The following is a 24,904-nucleotide window of genomic DNA, read 5'->3' on the forward strand; positions in this document are numbered from 1 at the left end:
TGTGCTGTAACTAGGAGAGCAGGGAGCCAGCGCTCAGTGTGCGCTGCTCCCTGCTCTCTGCACGTGTAGCTGCGTGCGCTGGTAACCAAGGTAAATATCGGGTTGGTTACCCGATATTTACCTTAGTTACCAAGCGCAGCATCTTCCACGCGGCGCTGCTGGCTGGGGGCTGGTCACTGGTTGCTGGTGAGCTCACCAGCAACTTGTGTAGCCACGCTCCAGCGATCCCTGCCAGGTCAGGTTGCTGGTGGGATCGCTGGAGCGTCGCAGTGTGACATCTCACCAGCAACCTCCTAGCAACTTACCAGCGATCCCTATCGTTGTTGGGATCGCTGGTAAGTTGTTTAGTGTGACTGGACCTTTAGATTCCGATGGGTGATTAGGTCTAAAAGCTTTACACATGGCAAAGCAATAATTAAAGGGAACCTGTCACCACTTTTTTGCCCTATAAGCTGCGGCCGCCACCACCACCGGGCTCTTATATACAGCATTCTAACATGCTGTATATAAGAGCCCAGGCCGGGGGTATAACATAAAAAACACTTTATAATACTTACCTAACCGCCGCACGGTTGGCCATATGGGAATCTCTGTTGTCCGGTGCCAGCGCCTCCTCTTGCGACCATCTTCGTCCTCTTCCTGAAGCCTGTGTGCATGACGCGTCTACGTCATACACACTCGCCAGTCCCACGCATGCGCACTACAATACTTTGATCTGCCCTACTCATGGCAGATCAAAGGGCGCCTGCTCAGGACATGAATGCCGGCGAGTCGCTAGAGAAGAAGGAGCACAAAGATGCCCAAATGAGGTGGCACCAGCCCCGGACAACGGAGACGCCCATAAGGCCCTACGCGCGACCGTTAGGTAAGTATTATAAAGTGTTTATTATGTTTATACCCCCGGCCTGGGCTCTTATATACAGCATGTTAGAATGCTGTATATAAGAGCCCGGTGGTGGTGGCCGCAGCTTATAGCCAAAAAAAGCGGTGACAGGTTCCCTTTAAAGCACCATGTACCTATTGTGTCACTGCTGTTTTTCATTTAGATTGTCAGCTCTTATGATTAGGGACTGCTCATTTTCTCTCATTGCAAAGCACAGTGGATAATGTAGGCACTACATGAATAAGGAATTATTAATATTATCTCTGAATGCAAATGCACCCAGCAGTGAAGACTAGGTGATGCCGTGGACAGCAACATGGCGCCTGACGATCTAGTATAATATATCATGCAGCATGATGCCACCTTGACAGTTTTCATCTCTGCCATGAGAAGCTTAGAAGAGGTGCAGAACAAAGGCCGATTCCTAGGGTTTATCTCTGAGCCACTGCCTCAGCTGAAATATTCAGCAATCTCACAGACAATAAGGAGAAGAGAGATAAGGAACAATCTGATAAAAGCAATCTGCAATCAAATACCGCCACCAGGAAGCACAGAGCCCCTGAAAAACGGACACGTGTCCATAAGAGTCCTGTATTGACAGTATAGCATGTATTTGTATTAGGCTGGGCTCACATAGGGCTTTCTGCTATGCTCAGTGACCCCGTAGAGGGTTATGTCCGAATCCTCCTGTAAACGGGATTCAGACGTATGCGCTGACGGGCCATTGACTATAATGGTGCAGATGGCGTCACCGTGTGCTCTGTCATGCACCACTTTCAGCCATATAAGGCTATGTGTCCACGGTAGAATGTTGCTGCGGATTTTTCTGCATGAAAATCCGCGACTTTCGCAGCAAATCCGCACCTTTTTTTTGCCGCGGATTTACCGCGAAATTGCCGCGGATTTTGATGCGGATTTTTTTTTTTCCCCCCATTCTATAGCCAAAATCCGCAACAATAATTGACATGCTGCAGATTTTTCCGGATCAAAATCCGCGGCAAATCCGCCACGGAAAAATCCGCAGCATGGACACAGCATTTCCAAAATGCCATTGAAATGGCTTGGAAGTGCCGCAGCTGCAGATTTTCGGAAAATCCGCGGCTTTTCCGCAGCGTGGGCACATAGCCTAAGCCTAAACGAGGTGGCACTGAAATGTAGAGGTCAATGTGAGATCTTCCACCTGCAGCATGTAGCATCCTCAACCATAAAGCGATGCTTGTAATGACAGGCTGCTGCTACAGACAATTTCGGCCTAGGTGTCCGTATGTTACATGGATAGCATATAACAGCACACGCACCAATAGAAGTCAATGGGGAGTTCAGAGGAATGTTTTTACACAGGTAAAAAATATATTAAGGCTCTGTTCACACAACGGTGAATTTTTTAATGTTGCAGAATTTCTCCACCTATAGGAAAATTACGTTACTCGTGTTTTTATTGCATTTTTTTACGCTGCAAATTTTGTCTCTTGTTGGTATGTCATGTTTTCAATAAAGTTGCTTTGTTTTTGATACTTACTGGCATTTGGCTTTCACAAAACTTTATTGATACAGTCAATCCATACAGGTAAACAATGTGTATTGTTCAGCTGTGGATTTTCCGCCTCTAATGCAATACTATGGGGAAAATCTGCCCAGAAAACAGAGTACCCGCAGGAGAAATTGACATGTGGATCTGGAACACGCACTGATGACAGCACAGATGCCGTATGGAGGACAATGCAGAAGGAAAGTCTGGATGACAACTCTGCACATGCCTGTCTGAGCCCGGCCTAATCTGTGCACAGAGGAATCCCAATGACAGGAACATAATATATTAACATCATTAAAATCATGATTACTCAGAGGCTAGACATTTAGGACAGGGGTATCTGGTAATTTGGGTTGTCTAGGATGAATGGGGCAATGTGGCTGTATAACAGCAAGTGAGATCTCATCTACAAAGTGACTGCTGCCAAAAATGCAGACCTGCTGGACTAGTCATAGGCTGCAGGTTGCACACGGACACCGTAGGCCACAGCGGAGAGTGTGTGTGATTGTCACTTACTAAAGGACTTGGTTGTGATTTTGGTTGCTTTATCGCCAAATCAGAGCTTCATTCAACAAGTCACAGACAGATGATGACTTTAATGTTATGGAATCAAAGTCTATGTGCAGCCCGGACCCAAGCGCCCTCTAGAACACAACATCCGGTGTACACACATGGACGGGTGGAACATATTAAGACGTCGCCCCAGGAGAACTCCTGGAGTTTTGCTACTAGGTCCGGATACCGTGCATGGCAGGTTCTGTTACTATAGAAGATTTCAGATCAATCAAATTCTGATTGTAGCAAACGCAGAACAAGTGAATATTTGTATAGATCACAGGAAACCACCGACAACCAGTCCTGAACTCCTGGAGCAGTGGTGACAACCAGAGAGGAAATCACTAAATTAAATAAGAAAAGTTGTCAGATAGTTCCCAATTGCCTAAAGGTGACAAGCTTAAAAAAAAAAAAAAAAGAAAGAGAGAAGCCAACTGTTTTTTTTACTAACTGGAGAATCATAATGATAGCAGTTAAAGGGTTATTCCCATCTTCAAGATCCTCTCCCAATATGTAGTAGATGTAATAATAATAATAATAATATTAGCAAATACTTCTAAATAGATATGAAGTATAGTTCTCCTGATATACCCATGTCTCTTACCTCGTGTGCAGGGCATTACAGGAGTTTAGGTATTCAAGGTTATGGCCACGCATATAGGGACAGTTAGTTGGAAGTGGTCGTAATCATGGATACCTAAGCTACTGTAATGCCCTGCACATGAGGTAAGTGACAAAGCTTATCAGGAAAATTAGACTGCATTTCTAACTGGAGGTATTTACTAATATTATTTTTATTATTACACCTACTAAATGTTGGGATAGAATCTTGGAAATTGGACTAAACCATTAATAAAAGTTAAGTGATGCCGGCGACACACGGTACGATCGTGCGATTGCACGAGCGATCGTACCCGCCCCCGTCGTTTGTGCGTCACGGGCAATTAGTTGCCCGTGGCGCACAAAGTCGTTAACCCCCGTCACACGCACTTACCTCCCTCACGTCGTCGCTGTGGGCAGCGAACATCCTCTTCCTGAAGGGGGAGGGACGTTCGGAGTCACAGCGACGTCCCACAGCGGCCGGCCAATAGAAGCGGAGGGGCGGAGATGAGCGGGACGTAAACATCCCGCCGACCTCCTTCCTTTCCGCATTGCCGACGGCCGCAGATAAGCTGCAGTTCATTGTTCCTGGGGTGTCACACGGAGCGATGTGTGCTGCCTCGGGAACGATGAACAACCGGAGCACAGAAGGAGGACCGACATTTTGAAAAGGAACGATGTGTCAACGAGCAACGATAAGGTGAGTATTTCTGCTCGTTCACAGTCGTTCGGAGGTGTCACACACTACGATATCTCTGACGATGCCGGATGTGCGTCACTAACAACGTGACTCCCAATATATCGTACCGTGTGCCGCCGGCATGATTACATCTTATGGCTCATAATTATATATATGATAGATAGAGAGAGATATTAAGTATAATTTACTGTGAGCTGTAAATTGAGGATATGTACACTGGATAAAACGAAGTCTTCCATTAATAAGGGATTGTTAAGGAACTAGTGGACTACGAGTCACATGCCAAACACCTAATGCAAGTCTTTTGGGTTGGGGGGGGACACAACACACAGCTGCCATTTGCCTCTACATTCCATATTTGACAGACTGATAGGAGAAGCTGGAGAATTCTACTATATATTTTTTTGCATATGGGAAAACCCGGTGACTGACCCAACACTGAAGAAAACCTGATCAATGGAAACGATGAAATTCGGACATTTTTTTGCTCATGAGAGAAATGACTGAGTTGTGAATGAGCCCCTAGTTCTGTAATCTGGATTACCGGGCTCCTATGTCATACATGATGCTGCGGTTCTATAACAGCGGAGTAATCACAATCCCAGCGTGGCTCGCAACTCATCAGTGAGTGGTAATACAGAGCATAAGTCCTGTAACGCAGCAGACACAGGCACTGACTGGAGGGAGACGGGACTGATAGAAGTTACTAAACTCCATATAATGTGTGAGCCCCGTATATGATGGGCAGACACTGTATATAGGACACTGATACCATATAATTATGTGTGACCCCCATAGATGATGGTCGGACACTGTATATAGGACACTAATACCATATAATCATGTGTGACCCCCATATATGATGGGCGGACACTGTATATAGAACACTAATACCATATAATCATGTGTGACCCCCATATATGATGGGCGGACACTGTATATAGGACACTAATACCATATAATTATGTGTGACCCCCATATATGATGAGCGGACACTGTATATAGGACACTAATACCATATAATCATGTGTGACCCCCATATATGATGATCTGACACTGTATATAGGACACTAATACCATATAATTATGTGTGACCCCCATATATGATAGGCAGACACTGTATATAGGACACATACTCCATATAATCATGTGTGACCCCCCATATATGATGAGCGGACACTGTATATAGGACACATACTCCATATAATCATGTGTGACCCCCATATATAATGGGCGGACACTGTATATAGGACACAGACTCTATATATTTATGTGTGACCCCCATATATGATGAGCGGACACTGTATATAGGACATAGACTCCATATAATTATGTGTGACCCCGATATATAACGGGCGGACACTGTATATAGAACACTAATACCATATGATCATGTGTGACCCCCATATATGATGGACGGACAGTCACCTTTACACGTCTGATGTGACATCACACGGATGATCGGCAGCAGCTCATCACGGCAGGTGGGGATGAGAGGGTTAATGATTCCCCCGTTCATAATGCCCACCTGTGCCGGGGTCAGCCCAGCACGGCGCTGTCACGCAGTCACAGAGCCGCCAGTGCCCCGCTCCCGGTGCTTCACCCCCGATCTCCCCTCTTACCATTTCTGTTCCGGCGGAAAAGGAAGACACAGGTGACAACGACAGAGGTGAGACTGGAACAAGCGCTTCACCGGCGGCGCCCCGCCTACCCGTACTACGCCCCGCCCATCAATACACCTGCCGCGTGATCAGTCACACCCCTTTATGGAAGCCACGCCTACTCATTATGAGACCCTAGTAACAACTCGCACGGAGTGTAAAGCGGCTCCTAGCAACAGGGTGACCTGGCCGCGCCCTCATTCCCCGCCTAACAACACCCACTTCCTTGTACCACGCACGAGTGTGCTCGGCCGCTCCCTGGGGTCAATGTGAGACGTGGGGCTTTACAGCCCAGGATGAGCAGGTGCAGCGCTTCCACATGGAGCGGGCCATGGTGTGAGCAGGTGCAGCGCCTCCACATGGAGCGGGCCATGGTGTGAGCAGGTGCAGCGCCTCCACATGGAGCGGGCCATGGTGTGAGCAGGTGCAGCGCCTCCACATGGAGCGGGCCATGGTGTGAGCAGGTGCAGCGCCTCCACATGGAGCGGGCCATGGTGTGAGCGGGTGCAGCGCCTCCACATGGAGCGGGCCATGGTGTGAGCGGGTGCAGCGCCTCCTCATGGAGCGGGCCATGGTGTGAGCAGGTGCAGCGCCTCCACATGGAGCGGGCCATGGTGTGAGCAGGTGCAGCGCCTCCACATGGAGCGGGCCATGGTGTGAGCAGGTGCAGCGCCTCCACATGGAGCGGGCCATGGTGTGAGCAGGTGCAGCGCCTCCACATGGAGCGGGCCATGGTGTGAGCAGGTGCAGCGCCTCCTCATGGAGCGGGCCATGGTGTGAGCAGGTGCAGCGCCTCCTCATGGAGCGGGCCATGGTGTGAGCAGGTGCAGCGCCTCCTCATGGAGCGGGCCATGGTGTGAGCGGGTGCAGCGCCTCCTCATGGAGCGGGCCATGGTGTGAGCAGGTGCAGCGCCTCCACATGGAGCGGGCCATGGTGTGAGCGGGTGCAGCGCCTCCTCATGGAGCGGGCCATGGTGTGAGCAGGTGCAGCGCCTCCACATGGAGCGGGCCATGGTGTGAGCAGGTGCAGCGCCTCCACATGGAGCGGGCCATGGTGTGAGCAGGTGCAGCGCCTCCACATGGAGCGGGCCATGGTGTGAGCAGGTGCAGCGCCTCCACATGGAGCGGGCCATGGTGTGAGCAGGTGCAGCGCCTCCACATGGAGCGGGCCATGGTGTGAGCGGGTGCAGCGCCTCCACATGGAGCGGGCCATGGTGTGAGCGGGTGCAGCGCCTCCTCATGGAGCGGGCCATGGTGTGAGCGGGTGCAGCGCCTCCACATGGAGCGGGCCATGGTGTGAGCAGGTGCAGCGCCTCCACATGGAGCGGGCCATGGTGTGAGCGGGTGCAGCGCCTCCACATGGAGCGGGCCATGGTGTGAGCGGGTGCAGCGCCTCCACATGGAGCGGGCCATGGTGTGAGCGGGTGCAGCGCCTCCACATGGAGCGGGCCATGGTGTGAGCGGGTGCAGCGCCTCCACATGGAGCGGGCCATGGTGTGAGCGGGTGCAGCGCCTCCACATGGAGCGGGCCATGGTGTGAGCAGGTGCAGCGCCTCCACATGGAGCGGGCCATGGTGTGAGCAGGTGCAGCGCCTCCACATGGAGCGGGCCATGGTGTGAGCAGGTGCAGCGCCTCCACATGGAGCGGGCCATGGTGTGAGCAGGTGCAGCGCCTCCACATGGAGCGGGCCATGGTGTGAGCAGGTGCAGCGCCTCCTCATGGAGCGGGCCATGGTGTGAGCAGGTGCAGCGTCTCCACATGGAGCGGGCCATGGTGTGAGCAGGTGCAGCGCCTCCACATGGAGCGGGCCATGGTGTGAGCGGGTGCAGCGCCTCCTCATGGAGCGGGCCATGGTGTGAGCGGGTGCAGCGCCTCCACATGGAGCGGGCCATGGTGTGAGCGGGTGCAGCGCCTCCACATGGAGCGGGCCATGGTGTGAGCGGGTGCAGCGCCTCCACATGGAGCGGGCCATGGTGTGAGCAGGTGCAGCGCCTCCACATGGAGCGGGCCATGGTGTGAGCAGGTGCAGCGTCTCCATGACGGGAGTGCCCCTGAGGTGGTGGGCAGTAGGGTTACATGCCACACATACCAATGAGAGGAGCCATGGAGAACGTGTGCCCCGCCTGTATGGTATAATTACAGGGTGCTATTAGAGTTATAAGGGCACTATGTGAGCACAGCCCTAGCCGTCAGGTGTAGGCTGTGGGGGTGACATAATGGAGGTGAATGGGTCACCCTGGGCTGCCGAGACAACGGGCTGCAAAAAGATGGCTCTGTTAGGACTTGTGTGACGCCCTGGACTAGCCAGGTAGTCACAGGTGGGCCCTTGCATAACACCAGTCCCACACAGGTAACACCAGCCAAACACTGGCTCCTCCCTCATTGGGGCGGAGCCAGGCGGTTGGCACGCCCACCGAGGAGTCCAGAAGGCCTGAGGCAGGAAACCGGTCAGTCAAGTTTAGTCAGTTTTGAGGAGTGGAGTCGGAGAGTTCAAGTGCAGCAGACTAACAACAGGTGTCTGGGTCGGAGCCCAGTCACCTCTGGCTAGGAGGCAGACGGTGGCCTTAGCCTGCAGGAGTCGGGAAGACGGCCAGATGGAACCGAGACAGGGTAGTGGCCCGCCGGTACCGAACCGGGGAACCGACTGGCACCCGGAGCACACAGGAGGGTACACAGACCCTGAAACGAGGTCCAGAAGCCACTGGACTGAGTTAATTCACTGATTGAGGTCTGAACTATAGGTCCTTTCCCACCCAAGTCTCGACTGAAGACAACAGCCCACCGAGGGGGATAGAAAGTCACCGCACAGGCAGAGAGATCCCATTGACTGTATGTTTGTGTGAGTGGAAACCGGAATTGAACCCGGGATAAGTACTACACCTGGGGCCGCAACATTTTACAGTGATCACCGCATTTTTGTTATGCATTAAACCCAAACATTATTTCTTCCCTTTATGGGCGGCGCAGCAACTTCAATGTTTCAAACTTGCCGACTCAGACTCATTAGTGACGCCGTCGCTCCGTGCTTCGGCGCTCCCAGGGGACTGCCATTCCCCCGTCATCCACCTGGGGCTCGCTCCGCATGTGGGGAGCGACACCATCCTGGCTGCCATAACACCTGCCCCGGTAAGGAATTCTGCATCTGCGGCTACTCCCTGGCCGCATACCACAGGTGGCGTCATGACAAACTTTCCCCAACACTCCACTTTCCCCACCATTTACTGTACGCCTCGGGGCAACGGAACCGGGCAAGGCCATCTGTGACATCTCCTGACCCGACCCGCAATGGCCCAGCAACGAGTAGGTAACCACCTGCCTCATGGGGTGCTACATAAACGTGTTCGACAAAAAAAACGCAGTCAGAATACATGCATCTTGACCGCATTTTCCCCGCTTTTTCATTGCGTTTTGGACAGTGCGTTTTGAGATTGAGAAGTCAATGAGTGGAAAATGTTCACAAAACGCGATGAAGTGACATGCTGCTTTTTTCTTTTTAGGTTACCATTTTGACAAATATTTGTCAAACAAAATGCTGCCTAAAAAAAAAGGCAACATGCACATGGAATTTTTGATTTCTCATAGACTTTGCTGGGGAAGCAAAACGCATGCATTTTGTCAATGACACAGTGCAGTTTAAGGCTATATTCACACGACCGTACCGTTTTTGCAGTGCGCAAAAAACGGTCCTGTTTTTTCACGGATGCATCCTTGTGACATCCGTTCCGTATACGGGCCGTGTGTCATCCGTGTGACTTCCGTTTTTTTTGTGGCCCACAAAAAGACATATATCATGTCCCACTCCCCTGCATTTTGTAATCTTGCACCCTGTTATTTTAAATTAAATAAATTTAAAACAAAAAACGTGCGGCCCCTCCCATATTGAATCACCAGCAAAGGTAAAGCAGACAGTAGTGGTCTGGTATTCTCAGACTAGGGAGGTCCGCAGTTCTTGGACCCTCCCAAGCATAAGAATAGCAGGCCGCAGCTACCCCAGAAATGGCGCATCCATAAATGCGCCAATCCTGGTGCTTTTCCCCAGCTCATCCTGATGCCTCGCTGCAGTGGCAAACGGGGTAATATATGTGGTTGATACCAGATATGTAATGTCACCTGGCATCAAGCCCTGGGGTTAGTAATGTCACGGCGTCTATCAGATACCCGACAGCACAAACACAGACAGTAATAAAAAAAAAAATAATAGACGACAAACATATTTTTATTTGAAAAAACACTCCCCAACACATTCCCTCTTTCACCAATTTATTGGAAAGAATAATCAAATCCGGGTCAGGCGTAATCCAATAAGGGGGTCATGCTGACACAATGCAGTGCGAGCATTTGCTGACACAATGCAGTGTGGGCATATGCTGGCATTGCAGTGCGGGCATATGCTGACACACTGCAGTGCGGGCAGCCGCTGGGCTGGTGCGGGAGCAGGACACAGACTGTAGGGTCACCCGACGGAGGTCACATGGAAGTGCTTCCGTGTGGCTTCCGGGGATTTTGCGGGCCCATTGACTTGTATTGAGTCACAGTCCGTTGTTACGGAACAGAATAGGACATGTTCAATAATAACGGAATGGACATATGGCATCTGATGTGTTTTTTTTGTAGGATCGGATGCACACAGAAGTGTTTCCGTGTGCCATCCGATCCTACACAGAAGACATTGAAAAGTTGGTGCTGTCAGTGGGTCCGCAAAAAAACAGGAACTGAACAGGACAGACGGAACGGTCGTCTAACTGAGCCCTAAAATGCAAGAAAAAAGCAACATGCGGACAGACCCTATGGCTCTGTGGGCTGTCCGAGAAAAAAGCACTAGGACGTGACACACGGATATGTGACTGACGTCCAATGTACATTTTTCATGCCGATTGCATGTGGACAGCACGGTGGCCCCGTGGTCAGCTCTATTACTTTGCAGCACTGGGGTCTTGGGTTCAAATCCCACTAAGGACAATATTTAAGGAATTTGTGTGTTCTCCCTGACATCCTGATAGGGAATGTAGATTGTGGGGACAGTGACATTCTGTAGCCGAGAGAACATGAATTATTAGCCCAGACCACTTTCTCCAGTGCGCTATGGTCTGGATCTGATGCCATTGGAGGCTGGATGGCGCTCATGACTAGTCAGCAGCACAATATGCAGAAAGCTGCACTGCTCTGAGTGTCCTGACACCTATGTATATTCCACCAGTAGCTTTTTCAGAAATTTATGGTACAGTAGTTCTTGTATCGCATCGGTCCAGCCAGGCTTTGTCAATGAGCTCTGGGCACCCATGACACTTGCTGGGTCACCTGAAATCCTAGCAATAATAATAAAAAAAGGAGACCGTAACCACACCAAGGATTCCTTCTCTGCTTCTATGGTGTGATATACCCGAAAGGTGCAGGGTGAGTGAGTAAAGCCTGCTTTACATGTTGCAATTTCGCATACGATATCGTATGCGATTTGCAACGCCCCCATCATATGTGTGGCACGTTCAATTTGTTGAACGTGCCACACAAACGATTAACCCCCGTCACACGTACTTACCCTTCCATACGACATCGATGTGGGCGGCGAACGTCCACTTCCTGGAGTGGGAGGGACGTTCGGCGTCACAGCGACGTCACGCGGCAGCCGGCCAATAGAAGCGGAGGGGCGGAGATGAGCGGGACGTAAACATCCCGCCCACCTCTTTCCTTCCGCATTGCCGGCGGGAGCCGCAGGACGCAGGTAAGATCTGTTCAATGTTTCCGGGGTGTCACACACTGCGATGTGTGCTACCCCGGGTACGATGAACAACCTGACGTGCAATTCGTCAGGATTCAACAACGTGTATGCGATGAACGTTTTAACGTTCAATCGCAATTGCACGTACCTGTCACACACTGCAATGTACCTTACAATGCCGGATGTGCGTCACTTACGACGTGACCCCGCCGACACATCGTAAGATATATTGTAGCGTGTAAAGCGGGCTTTAGACTGACAGTGATCTTTAACCCTCTCGGGACAATTAAGAAACCAATACCCTTCAAAGAAAGAAATCAGAAGGGCACTCACTGATGCAAAACACTTCTTTATTGTATCTTCATGTTACAAGCTGTGGTGTGGATGTGTGGGGGGTGCAGCTGTCAAGCAGTCCACTTGGTGCCCTCACCCCTCCACCCCCTGCACACCTGCACCACAGCTTGTAATATGAAGATACAGTAAAGAAGTGTTTTGCATCGTTGAGTGTCCCATTTCTTTCTTCGAACCTCACCCGAAATCCTTCCCCGGAGCACTTTTGACTTTTGTTAGGTACTAACCAATGCCTACTGGAGGCATTCCACAAGCCCTGATGTTTTGGAGATGCTGTATCCCAGTTGTTTAGTTTTCTAAGGGTAAGGACACAGGCGACTAAAACGGACCAAGTGGAATGCGATAAAAAAATCGCATTTCACTCGGACCAATGTTACTCTATGGGCTCGCTCTCATGTGCGCTTTTTTTTTTTTCTTTCTCAGCCCTAATCTGACCGAGAAAACAGTCCCAGCATGCTGCGGGTGGAATCCGTTCTATTTACACTCGCACCCATACAAGTCTATGGGTGCGAGAGAAACATCACATTGCACTTGGATGACACCAGAGTGCAGTGCGATAATCGCATCAGCTGATAATGGAGGAGATAGGGAGATTAGTGCCTCTTTCCTCTGCAGCTGGGCTCTGATCGCAGGATTGCATCATGCTATAATTACACTCGCAGCAGAATGGGAGCGGGGGGGTCATTAGCATTACGAAATAACGTATCCAATGGTCTCGCATCGGATGCTAAATGCCTGTGTGGCCTTAGCCTTAATTGGCCCCAGTGATAGTTGCTCAGATTTTTTCATTTGTCCATTTTCCTGTTTTTAACACATCATCCTCCATATCTGATTATTCTCTGTTGCCACTAACCCCCGATAAGTGTCTGTGTGAGGAGGTGAAAGTCAATGTTAGTTATTGCCCCTGTCAGTGGTCTTAATTGCATGGCTGATCACTATACGTTTCCCAGTCTTAAAAGAGTCAGACGTAAAGAGCAGCCATTGCCTGAGGGGTTAAAGCTTCTCCTAGGGACACACATCGATCTGTTCTTTTTTGTAGTTACATCTCCCACTGTGTGAATTGAATTCAGAGCTCTGTGATTTGAGATTGATTTATTTTTAGCCCAGGTAAATTGGCTGCATGGTTTGTGATTGCGATGATGTCAGCGTGCGTCAGGCTCAGCAAGCTTGTTTATTCTCCTCCATCAATCCAGCCAAACAAGTTCAACACGATCTGTGGAAGCACAAGGGCTCGCTTACACTAAGGCCTCCTGTTATTACATTCAGAAGAAAAGAGCCTGGCAGACGGGGAGCCCGTGAAAGTCTAACACTGTCATTACCACCTTCTCCATGAGTGGTGTCTGCGCCACGTCTACACTATTTGATTAGTCATGTATGCTTAACATTAGTGCCTCCACATTCTCTGGGATTCTTCTCTTTAGGCTGTGGTCACACAAGTTTATGATCTCTCATCGGATCAATTATGCAAATGATGCTCGGCTCAAAGTCTGATCAGAATGCCCAATTACTACAATCTGATTTTCTCGGATGCACACTGTCAGCAGAAGATGGAGAACAAAATTTCTCCGTCTTCGCCATTCTATGAGTCTGCGGAAACGTACAGTTGGATGATTTCCATGCACCCACAGACTTGCATGGGTGCGTGTCATCTGATTTGTGCAGCATGGTGCAGTTTTTTTCTCATGACCATTTGAAAAGAGAAAAAAACATTGATCAACACTTCCTCATAGTATAACACTAGTCCGAGTGCTATCTGATAAAACATCGGAGAGCCCTTGTCTGATGTATACACTTATGTGAGCAAACCCATAGCGAGTAAACTGTGTCCAATCCATGGAGAGCCAAGCTCTAAGGGGTACTTTGCACGCTGCGACATCGCTAGCCGATGCTTGCGATGCCGAGTGCGATAGTACCCGCCCCCGTCGCACATGCGATATCTTGTGATAGCTGCCGTAGCGAACATTATCGCTACGGCAGCTTCACACGCACTTACCTGCCTTGCGACGTCGCTATGGCCGGCGACCCGCCTCCTTCCTAAGGGGGCGGGTCTTGCGGCGTCACAGCGATGTCACATGCCAGGTGGCCAATAGAAGCGGAGGGGCGGAGATGAGCGGGACGTAAACATCTCGCCCACCTCCTTTCTTCCGCATAGCCAGTGGAGGCAGGTAAGGAGATGTTCCTCGCTCCTGCGGCTTCACCCACAGCGATGTATGCTGCCGCAGGACCGAGGAACAACATCGTATCTCCTATTAGTGCGACATTATTAAAATGTCCGACGCTATACAGATCACCGATTTACGACTGTTAAATAATGGGTTTACGGCGACAACTGCATAGCCAGTATATAAATGATTGGAGCGAAGATAGGTCAAAAACATATTATGAATTTATTCAGATAAGAGTTGGAGGGTTACAGTCATTAGAGAAAAATAACTGTCTTGGCTTGAGTTAATAGATAGACAGATAGAAAAAATAACAGTTCATATCTCTTACATCGCTGTAGTGTGTAAGCCGTCTTGGGATGGTCTGTAGATGGGTCCGTCTTTCTCCTGTCACCTTCTGCCTCTCCCTCCTTCTCCACTACCTTTGAAGTGTGGGCTTCTTTTATAACCCAAAACCCCTCCTCCTGATAGCCCTTATCTCTTTACATGGTAACACAAAAACTAACTATCCTTATTTTAGGTTGAGCATTACATCATGTCACGTGGTACATTTTACCCGCGAAATAAGTGTACCTGCGCACTAGAGACTTGTAACAAAACCTACTTCAACTTATTTATAAACCTTTTGAAGCTCGCTGAACTTTGACCTTAGAGTAACAGTAAGACGTTTCTCATAGCTATTTCAGCTCTTAGCCCAACATTCCAAACAGAATATAGCTCTTCTTTGACAACTTTGACAAACAATGTCAGATGGCTTTGATGAACAACTAGCAGATGACTTTGGTTCTACAATGTCAAAAACCTTGGTTAGCATTTTCCAACTTACAGACTCTCCTTAAAGGGATGGGGCAATATACATACATTATATGAATGCATGTAATCCAGTCTATGAATCAAATCTCCATAAACTCACTATTTTACAGTCCCCCCTTATATGGCAGTTTGATGAACCCCGGGAAACCCTAACTCAATCGTGTCATCATTCGTATCACATACATTCTTGTTGGAAATTCTAGACCAATATTTGACTTGATAAACCAATCTGCAACTTTCTGTCAAAAAGTCATCTTGCGATTTAACATTCCTCTAAGAATGTTATCTTCCTTTTTCATTTCTATTTTTATGTTCCTATATATCTTCTGAATTCTACACATCACAAAAACTTGATATATAATACACATCAAAACTAATAAAAATATGATTATGATGGGATTAAATAAAACATTACCAACCGCTGACTGAAAAGATGACTGAGACCAGGAATGTACAGATTTGCTAAAACTCTTCCACCAAGTTCTACCTGACATTCCATTCCATTCGTGTTCAATATCACTTAATTCACCTTGTTCATGCCTAAATATAATTTCTGCTTCCTTTAACTGTTTCGTTAATAAATCTAACAAACCCTTGTCTTTCTTTATTTCACTTGTCCACATATCCCAAGGAAAATCATTTATCTGTGATAAATTGAATTGTATCGGAAATGCCGTTAAGTTTCTCTTTCCTATAGAAGTGATATTAAAACTTCCTTCCTTCTTTGAAAGAGACCTCACATTTCCTTCTATACAATACAAACCCATAGGTAGGTTTTCCTTATGTACACAAGCAGAATAGAAAACAGAAACCTTCTCTGTCTCAGACATGACCTGAAAACATATCTTAGTTGGACTTACTGGAGTCACCAGATCATGTAGTGTCTGTACAGTCTCTATTCTCGCATGACAAGAAGAATGATTATGAAAACATGAATGATAAATCACCTTATCCTGTCCAGGTAAACACATCACCTTAGAAACAAAATGCAAACATGAAGAAATGTCTACTTGTTCAGTGTTCACTCCATCAAATGCAAAATCTGTGTACTGCAATTGATAGAACACTTGTTGTGTGTTGCTCACAGGTATACCCAAAACTGTAACAGGAACAATAGTTCCCTCTCTTCCAATCACTGGGATTAGCGATGTGCCAACACAAATGTTTCGTTCACATCCTAACCACTTATTTACCCACAAATCCGTATGATTCAATGCAAAATCATACTCTACAGGTAAATTTCGCAGTATTCCCAGTGGAGTAATTCCACTCTGTAAAGCTTGTGCAATCAACTTTAAATTAGAAGAGTACTCTACCTGTATCTCCAGGCACGCTTTAGCCACTTGTGTTTCGTGTGTGCTTTCCACGAGAGCTAATGTAGCATCCTGTAGATGTGACACGGAAGAGCCTAGTACAGCAGCTGTATTCATTACCATCTTTTCAAGAAGTTGATTCAGACTCTTCTGAACCTTTACACCTTTTCCTCCAATAAAACCAATATTATCCAAATCTGACTTAAGTGTCTGTATATTCATGGCATTAGTCAGACTTCCCACTGTCCCAATTCCTCCCAGAATTCCTTCTAACACTCCTCTCTTACTCCTAGTCTGAGTAGTTCTTTTCCCAAACCATTGTTCTATCCCCATCTCCATGTTTATGAGATGTGATTGACACTGAGGAAACCTGGTAGAGATCTTCCAATGAGACATATTGAAAGTCCACACCATGGTCATAAATTCTCCATCCCTTAATAAGGACTTGGACTGAAATTGATTAATTTGGAAAGGAGTAGATGGCATGAACCTCGTGTCTGTGCATGCACTATCTGCTGCTGACCAAATATTCACACTAACGTCTTTACAATGTCTGTAATGTGTCTTTGTTTCAACGCAACACTGGTAAATTCCAGAGTCCCTGGAAGATGGATTTTCTATGGAAAAAATGAACGTATCATCCATCCACCTGATATTACCAATCTGACCTCTGTGAATGACATTAGTTGGACTGTTTAAAAAACTTCCCAAAAATGATGAATTTTTGGTCCATGTCAACAAAGACTCAGAAGGCAATTTCAACCTTGTGTTACATTTTAACATTATGGGTAATGTATTTACTTTATTATGTACTGTCTGTGGTGAAACCCTTATTTCCGGAACTATAGTGTTAGTAACGGTAAACACTACAGATACCTGAACTTGCACAGGTTCCCGTGTTATCTGGAAATTCCATGTTTTGACCCAATCTTTATCTCCTTCTGTGATGGAGAGTAAAGAAGGATCCAGAATTTTCCCAAAAACCTGAGTTTTTAACAAAATTTCTGTTTTGGATCTTCCAAACTTTCCCTTTGCAATCATGTCATTTGTAATATCACCGGACCATACAGCAGGTTCATCACCTCTGATCTCTATGTTCCAGTATAGTACATCTGTAGGAGAACATTCCCATGTACCAGTTTTATTATTGTGTACATATTCTCCTTGTAATTGTGTGAATCTAGTTTTAGGTCCTGCAATCGCATGTAATATTATGTCTGTGTCGTGTATGAAATGTAATTCAATGCAACATTTTGTTCCATATCCCATGCAGATATTTCCTGTTATCTCCACAGAATCGTCCGTGATGTTCTCTGTCAGTAAGTTCCGTGTATCTGATCCTCTTGGTCTTCGAGAATGTTGAATCTCTCTAGTCTGTTCATTCACATCATTGGCGATTGTTCCTTGATGTAACATGTAAACAATGACGAAAATAAAGCAAAGCAGCAGGAACGTAGATCCCATCACGTAGAAGCTTGTCTTGAGCTTGGGAAGATGTTCTTTCTCCAGAAGGCTTGATGTCATCTTTCCTTCACAGTCTTTAGGTTCTTTATTCCAGTTCGTATAGGAATCCATTTCTTCCTGGAAAGAAATGCAGTATCATTATTTTGTCACAAATATTTTGCACTGGTCAACGTGAACCCACACTTTTTGTGTTTTCCGGGTCTTTTTTACCACATTTGACACTCGGTGCACAAGAATCATGACTTGTCCCATAGTCTCAAGGACTTCAAAAGGACCTTCCCAATTACACTCCCATGGACCACTCTTGCGAAAGGTTTTGATCATCACTAGAGCACCTTTCTTGAATTTGGACTCATAGGGTGGCTCCATTTTCTGCATTCTTGATGCCGCATATGGCAGAATCGCTTTCAGGTTCTCCTGTAGCGATCTCAACCATTGGGACCTTGAGATAGCATCTTTTTGTGGAGTGGATAAAAATGGCTCATGTGGGAACCACAATGGCATTTTTCTTCCCGTCATCAACTCAAACGGAGTGAATTGAGTTGTAGAAGAGATTGAACCTCTTATACTCATCAGTATGAAAGGTACCTTGTCAACCCAAGTGTTACCTTTGTCCAAAAGCATCTTTGCAATTCTGGACTTGATTGTCCTATTCATTCTTTCCACAATTCCCGCAGATTGTGGATGATAGGGGACATGAAATTGCTGTCGCGCCCCTAGAATAGCACAAGCAGTTTGCATGATTTTACCTGTGAAGTGGCTACCTCGATCGGAGGTAATCATCCTTGGGATCCCCCAAGTACAAAAGACATGTTGTACCAATTCCCTTGCTGTGGACAAAGCATCATCTTTCCTAACAGGTAATATTTCTACCCATTTTGAGAACACATCTACCACAATCAATGCATACCTGAGACCATGTTTACCTGAGGGTAAAGGACCAATATAGTCTATCTGCAGTGTAGACCATGGACCATCTGCAGGTGCGATTCGTAGAAGTGGTGGCTTCTGTCCTTTAGGTCTTGGATTTATTTGGGCACAAATGAGACATGATAGTACAACACTTTGAACTGTTTCGTCCATTTTTTCCCAATAAAATTTCTCCTTGAGAATGACTAACAATTTCTGTTGTCCCAAGTGACCTAAACTCTCATGGTTGTATCGAGTGAATTCTACCTGTAGATGTTTTGGTACAACTGGACGCAATTCTTCATTTGAACTGTGACACAAAACCCCATTTTCACAGATGAAAGGAGGCTTTGGATCATCCAGAAAAATAACAAGAGAAGGATCTTTTCTCTGTTCTTCTGCAAATGAAGGTATGTACGTGTCTGTTCTCTGAACCGCTGAATTCTCAGAGGGTTCAGAGTCAAACACTTCCTCTCCTGTCAGGGCAGCTTCTTTGGCTAGAGCATCTGCGGTAGCATTACCTACAGATAACTCATCATCAGATCTTTGATGTGCTGCGACTTTCACTATAGCAAATCTATTTGGGGCCCTAGATGCCATCTCAAAAATTGATTCTAGCGTTTCGCGGTGCAACAAGACTTTGTTGGACGAGTCCACATAGCCTCTCCTTTCCCAAACAGGCAGGTAATCGGTTAGGGATCTGACAACATAGGAGCTATCACTGTAGATTACCATTGGAGTTTGATCATCAGCTTCATTCAGCTGTAGGACCATTCTTACCGCTTCTATCTCTGCCCTTTGAGCTGAGAAATGACTCGGTAACTTATGTTTTACCACTTGTCCTCGCTTGGAATAGAAAATTCCATATCCTGTGTGATAGTGTCCTTCCAGAAAAAATCTAGAACCGTCTACAAACACAGGTTCATCTGCGTCTTCCGACTGTCGTCTGAAAAGAGATGGACTTGGTTCATGGAACGTTTCTATGCAATCATGGGTTTGTCCTTCATACTGCATCAATTGAGGAAGAACATACTTGGCCTTATAATCTACCTCAATTTGATTTGGAGACAATGAGAGCAACCAATGGGCAAATCTCTGATTTGACACACCTGGGATGTTTTTCTCAAAGAGAAGTTTCAGTGTGGAATGTGGCGTTTGGAGAATAACCTTTTGGAACCCGATGATGTGTTGAGTGATTTTTATCGCAAAATACACTCCCACCAGGTGTCTTGCGCACACCTCAAACCCCCTCTCAACAGGTGAGAGAAGCTTAGAGAAGTACCCCAAGATTCTCCATTCCCCCCCTTGCAGCTGCAGCAAAACCACAGAGACACTTGTCTCTGAAGTGTGTGCTTGAAGCGCAAAAGGTGCGTTCTTTTCCACCATACTTAACGCAGGTGCGTGTTGTAGATCATGTTTCAATTGTGTGAAGGCTTTTTCCTGTTCAACAATCCAGGGACCAAAATAATCATCATTGTCACCTTTTAAAAGATCATACAAAGGTCTGGCTTTGTCAGCAAAATTTTCAATGAAATCCCTTGAGTAATTTACAAGTCCTAAAAAATGTCTTAGTGCCTTGTGTGATGTTGGAATTGGAAGAGATGCAATTGCCTCTATTCTGTCCTGTAGGGGTCGCCGTGTACCTGGACTTAGCAGAACTCCTAAAAACCTGACCTCAGTCTGCATCAGCTTGACCTTTTTGGTATTCAGTTTTAAACCTGCATCATGCAGCAGCTCAAACAATTCTGCAAGCAAGATCACGTGCATCTCCTCATCCTCCGTGCTCAACAAGATATCGTCCACATATTGCAATAAACATTCTGGACGAGAAAATTTCGACAAAACGTTCGCTAGCGCCTGATGAAAAATACTTGGCGACATACTAGCCCCCTGAGGAAGCCTACAGCATACAAATTGCTGATCGAGGTGGTTGAATGCAAGCTTATATTGACAACTTTGCTCAATCGGTATACTGAAAAAACCATTACTGATATCCAATACTGAGAAATACCTTGCCTTAGCATCCAATCTCGACATCATGTCATGTGTATCAGCTACAATCGGTGCTACATTGGGAGTACACTTATTGAACATCCTCAAGTCCAACAACATCCTATAGCTACCATCGCTTTTCAGAACACACCACAATGGATTGTTACAGACAGAATTTGCCTTACGTATTACACCTTGAGCCAACAATTCCTGTATAATCTTCGACATCGGAGCAACTGACTCCGGAGGCAACTTATACTGACGCTGTGGAGGCGGATCTCGGCCTTCAATTTTGACAACTACATCCTTCATTGTTCCAACCTCATTCCTGTACTGAGCCCATAAAGAAGGAAACCGCTGTACTAACTCAGTCAATACTTCATCACCACCAGTTTCAGGCCACAAATGATCTGCTGACACTACATCGGTCAAACAAATGGTCCCGACATGACTATATTCATCTGGATCAATAACTACCGCCTTACAACCGTTAGAATCTTTCCAAACTGTTTTGTTACCCAAATCAATAATCCAGCCATGCTTTTCCATAAAATCAGTGCCAATTATATTCTCAGTATCCTGACAACACCAAATATCCATTTTCGTTTTCAAAAAACCAGGTATTTCCAAAGAAACATCCTGCGCTAAAGTCACCTTTGTTCCATTTTTACCACTGAAACCAACAATTGTACATACAGGGGAATCTGGCTTTAAATGTAAATCAACATTTGTGACACTCAATTGCGCACCTGTATCAAGGAGAAATGTTACTTCCTGACCTTCAAGATTTACCTTTAAAAATGGTCGACCACAGCTATCCATTGAAACTCGAGTGACAAATTCCAGTGGATGGAGCCTGGGGACCGGCTTTGCTAGTCAGGAGGATGGAGAAGGGAGAAGAGCAGCAGGTGTCTTGCCCCTTCCATCCAATCCCTGTATGGTCATTTCTCTTATCTGTCTGGTCAGAGGTGCATATGGTGATTGGTTATTTCTGTTGTCAGTATGAGTGGGCATATATGGCGATTGGTTATTTCTGTTGTCAGTATGAGTGGGCGTGTATAATGGTGGAGGTGCTGAAGATGGGGGAGGTGCACTGGATGTGTTTGGCATCAGTCCATTTTCCTTACCCAGCCTTTCCTCAGCTCCCGCCCTCAGGAATTTCTTGCATTCCCACTTCAGGTGTCCGGGTTGGCCGCAAAAAAAGCAATGAATTGTGCTTTTCCTGTTACCCCCCCCTGAATTCTTGTTTTTAGAATTCAACACCGGTCTTTTGTTGTTTTTGATCTGTTTTTCCTGGGATACTAATGTGTCAGTGTTCCCTTCTATCATGGCTATTTTTGATTTTACCTGATTTTGCTTCATTCGTCTACGTATTCTATCAATAAATGATGTGGCCTCTTGTAGATTTTCCATCCTAGAAGCTATTTCGAATGAAGCAGGGTCCAAATATTTAAACTTTTTAACAAAGGCCTTGATCATGGAAGGCGGTTCTTGATCAGATCCGATTTCCATTATCAAATGATATCCTTGCTCGAATTTCACTAAGAAGACAAACGGATCCTCCTGTATGTGTGTCATAAGGTTTTCTAACAATTCGACTGTTGGGGTAGACTCTCCTGTGGTAAAGAGAATTAACTGTCTCAGCCTATCTTCCTTTGTGTCATGGATCAGGTCATTGTGTTCGCCTGTCCTAGGTGTTGCTTGTAACCTTTTTGCCATGTGGGAGGGAAGCCATACCCTGAAAATCTTGTTTCTCTGTTCATTTGTTAGATTATATTTATCGGAATGTGACTCAAAAATGTCCGCATTATTGAAGGCGTCCATTTTATCATCATATTTCGGTATGTCTTTAATGATTTTCATTAGTTGGTCATGGATTTTAATGTTAAGACGGGCGGCCTTATCATGTAACTTCTTTTTCCGAAGTTCCCCCTCATTCAGACTCTCGTCCTCGGCCGTATCCAGCCTGTCCGGGATGTCTGAACCTGAACCAGGTGATGCGGAAGCATCTGTCTTGTTCTGTCTCATATTAACAGATACATATTTAATATCTTTCCGTAGTTTTGATATTAAATCTGCTCTTGTTTCCAACTGATCCTCCAGATGTTCGATATGTTCTGCTAATATCGAACAATTTGGACAATCTGTTGCTTCTGAATCTGTGACGTGTGTGTCTGTTGTATTGGGTGTGTCTGTTGTTATGGGTGTGTCAGTCACCATGCAGATAGTGTGTGCATATGGCTGTGCCCCACCCACCATGGAGTTGTAAGTGTATACCATACCCAATACATTCTGTATCTTTTTCTGTAACCGATTCATAGTAAAAAACTTTTTATCTAGCTTAGTATTCTCAAGTTCACATTGCCGGTACAGATTTGACCATAACTGTGCGTCACTATGTGTATGGTCAAAAGAATACTCTACATGACAGTTACTAGAATAATGATGAATAAAATCCATTTCTCACCAATATGTGATGCTTGTCCTGGAATGGCTTCAACCGTCTTATGGATGGATGGTCCTCAGATGGCTCCAACCGACTGGATGGATGGTCCTGGAATGGCTTTGACACATACGACCTCCGTGCAGCTTGTCACGTTAACCCTCTCTTAGGTTCTGATGTGGACACAGTGTATCGTCGTTCGCCTGCAGCTTGGACAGAAATTACTCACAGACCCACAGACCCCCCCTTCTCGGACAAAGGCAGGGAATGACGTGAGAAAAAAAAAAAAAGAGTCCTTCTGCAAGAATAGGCAGCGTGACAAAAATCACCTCTCACAGAAAACAGCTGTGTTTCACAATCATTCAGGCTGGTGCTCGCCAAATGTTAAATAATGGGTTTACGGCGACAACTGCATAGCCAGTATATAAATGATTGGAGCGAAGATAGGTCAAAAACATATTATGAATTTATTCAGATAAGAGTTGGAGGGTTACAGTCATTAGAGAAAAATAACTGTCTTGGCTTGAGTTAATAGATGGATAGACAGATAGAAAAAATAACAGTTCATATCTCTTACATCGCTGTAGTGTGTAAGCCGTCTCGGGATGGTCTGTAGATGGGTCCGTCTTTCTCCTGTCACCTTCTGCCTCTCCCTCCTTCTCCACTACCTTTGAAGTGTGGGCTTCTTTTATAACCCAAAACCCCTCCTCCTGATAGCCCTTATCTCTTTACATGGTAACACAAAAACTAACTATCCTTATTTTAGGTTGAGCATTACATCATGTCACGTGGTACATTTTACCCACGAAATAAGTGTACCTGCGCACTAGAGACTTGTAACAAAACCTACTTCAACTTATTTATAAACCTTTGAAGCTCGCTGAACTTTGACCTTAGAGTAACAGTAAGACGTTTCTCATAGCTATTTCAGCTCTTAGCCCAACATTCCAAACAGAATATAGCTCTTCTTTGACAACTTTGACAAACAATGTCAGATGGCTTTGATGAACAACTAGCAGATGACTTTGGTTCTACAATGTCAAAAACCTTGGTTAGCATTTTCCAACTTACAGACTCTCCTTAAAGGGATGGGGCAATATACATACATTATATGAATGCATGTAATCCAGTCTATGAATCAAATCTCCATAAACTCACTATTTTACAACGACGCTTTTGCGATCGTTTATCGGCGCATCTAGGCTTTACACGTTGTGACATCGTTACTGGCGCCGATTTGACCCCTACGATATCGCAGTAGCGATGTCGCAGCGTGCAAAGTACCCCTAATGCTTTTAGTCACATACGAAGTGTAATATTCAGCAATCCAAAGTTGCAGCCGCCTTACATACAAGGTTACAAAGCAGAAAGTTGTGCATGTGGGTGGCTGTGTCCATAAAAGTCACTGAGAGTCTGGAAATAATGTCAATACCATCCATTTAACTCAGTTGCAATCATAACCAAAAATGATCCCTAATGGTGTATGCCAAAGATGGAAGGTCATCTGTAATGGTGAACATGGCCAGGGGGACTGATGCTCAATGGTCCCTCTTCAGGAATCTGGAAATTGCACCCAAGGGTGAACCAGACTTGTGCAAGTCCACAATTCTCTTCCTTAGATCTTGGCTTATTTCTTTTGATTTTCCCATTGTGTGTTTCAGGTGTGCGTTAAAATACATCCACAGGTGCGTCTCTAATTAACTCAGATGTTGCTTATAAACCTAACATAATCTTCCAAAGACATGACATCATCATATGGGCTGTCCATTATTGTTTAAAGTCATAATACTCTTAGTGTATGTAAACTTTT

General features: G+C 46.1%; 1 protein-coding gene and 1 long non-coding RNA gene across 2 annotated transcripts in view; both read right to left on the minus strand.

The window, feature by feature from the left end:
- Positions 1–6,001, minus strand: part of AP1S3 (adaptor related protein complex 1 subunit sigma 3) — an 86,805-nt gene extending 80,804 nt beyond the window's left edge. The window contains exon 1 of the mRNA XM_075340826.1: positions 5,892–6,001. Coding sequence (XP_075196941.1) covers positions 5,892–5,894 — 3 coding nt within the window. The 5' untranslated portion in view covers positions 5,895–6,001. The remainder of the gene's footprint in view (positions 1–5,891) is intronic.
- Positions 6,002–17,513: 11,512 nt separating this feature from the next.
- On the minus strand, positions 17,514–23,892 carry LOC142295535 (uncharacterized). Its single transcript, XR_012751486.1, has 2 exons — positions 23,119–23,892; positions 17,514–17,867 (listed from the first exon to the last, which is right to left on the minus strand). It is a non-coding gene; the product is annotated as an uncharacterized LOC142295535 (long non-coding RNA).
- Positions 23,893–24,904: the final 1,012 nt, after the last annotated feature.

Source organism: Anomaloglossus baeobatrachus, chromosome 3 (assembly GCF_048569485.1).
Source record: "Anomaloglossus baeobatrachus isolate aAnoBae1 chromosome 3, aAnoBae1.hap1, whole genome shotgun sequence".
NCBI classification, from domain to species: domain Eukaryota; kingdom Metazoa; phylum Chordata; class Amphibia; order Anura; family Aromobatidae; genus Anomaloglossus; species Anomaloglossus baeobatrachus.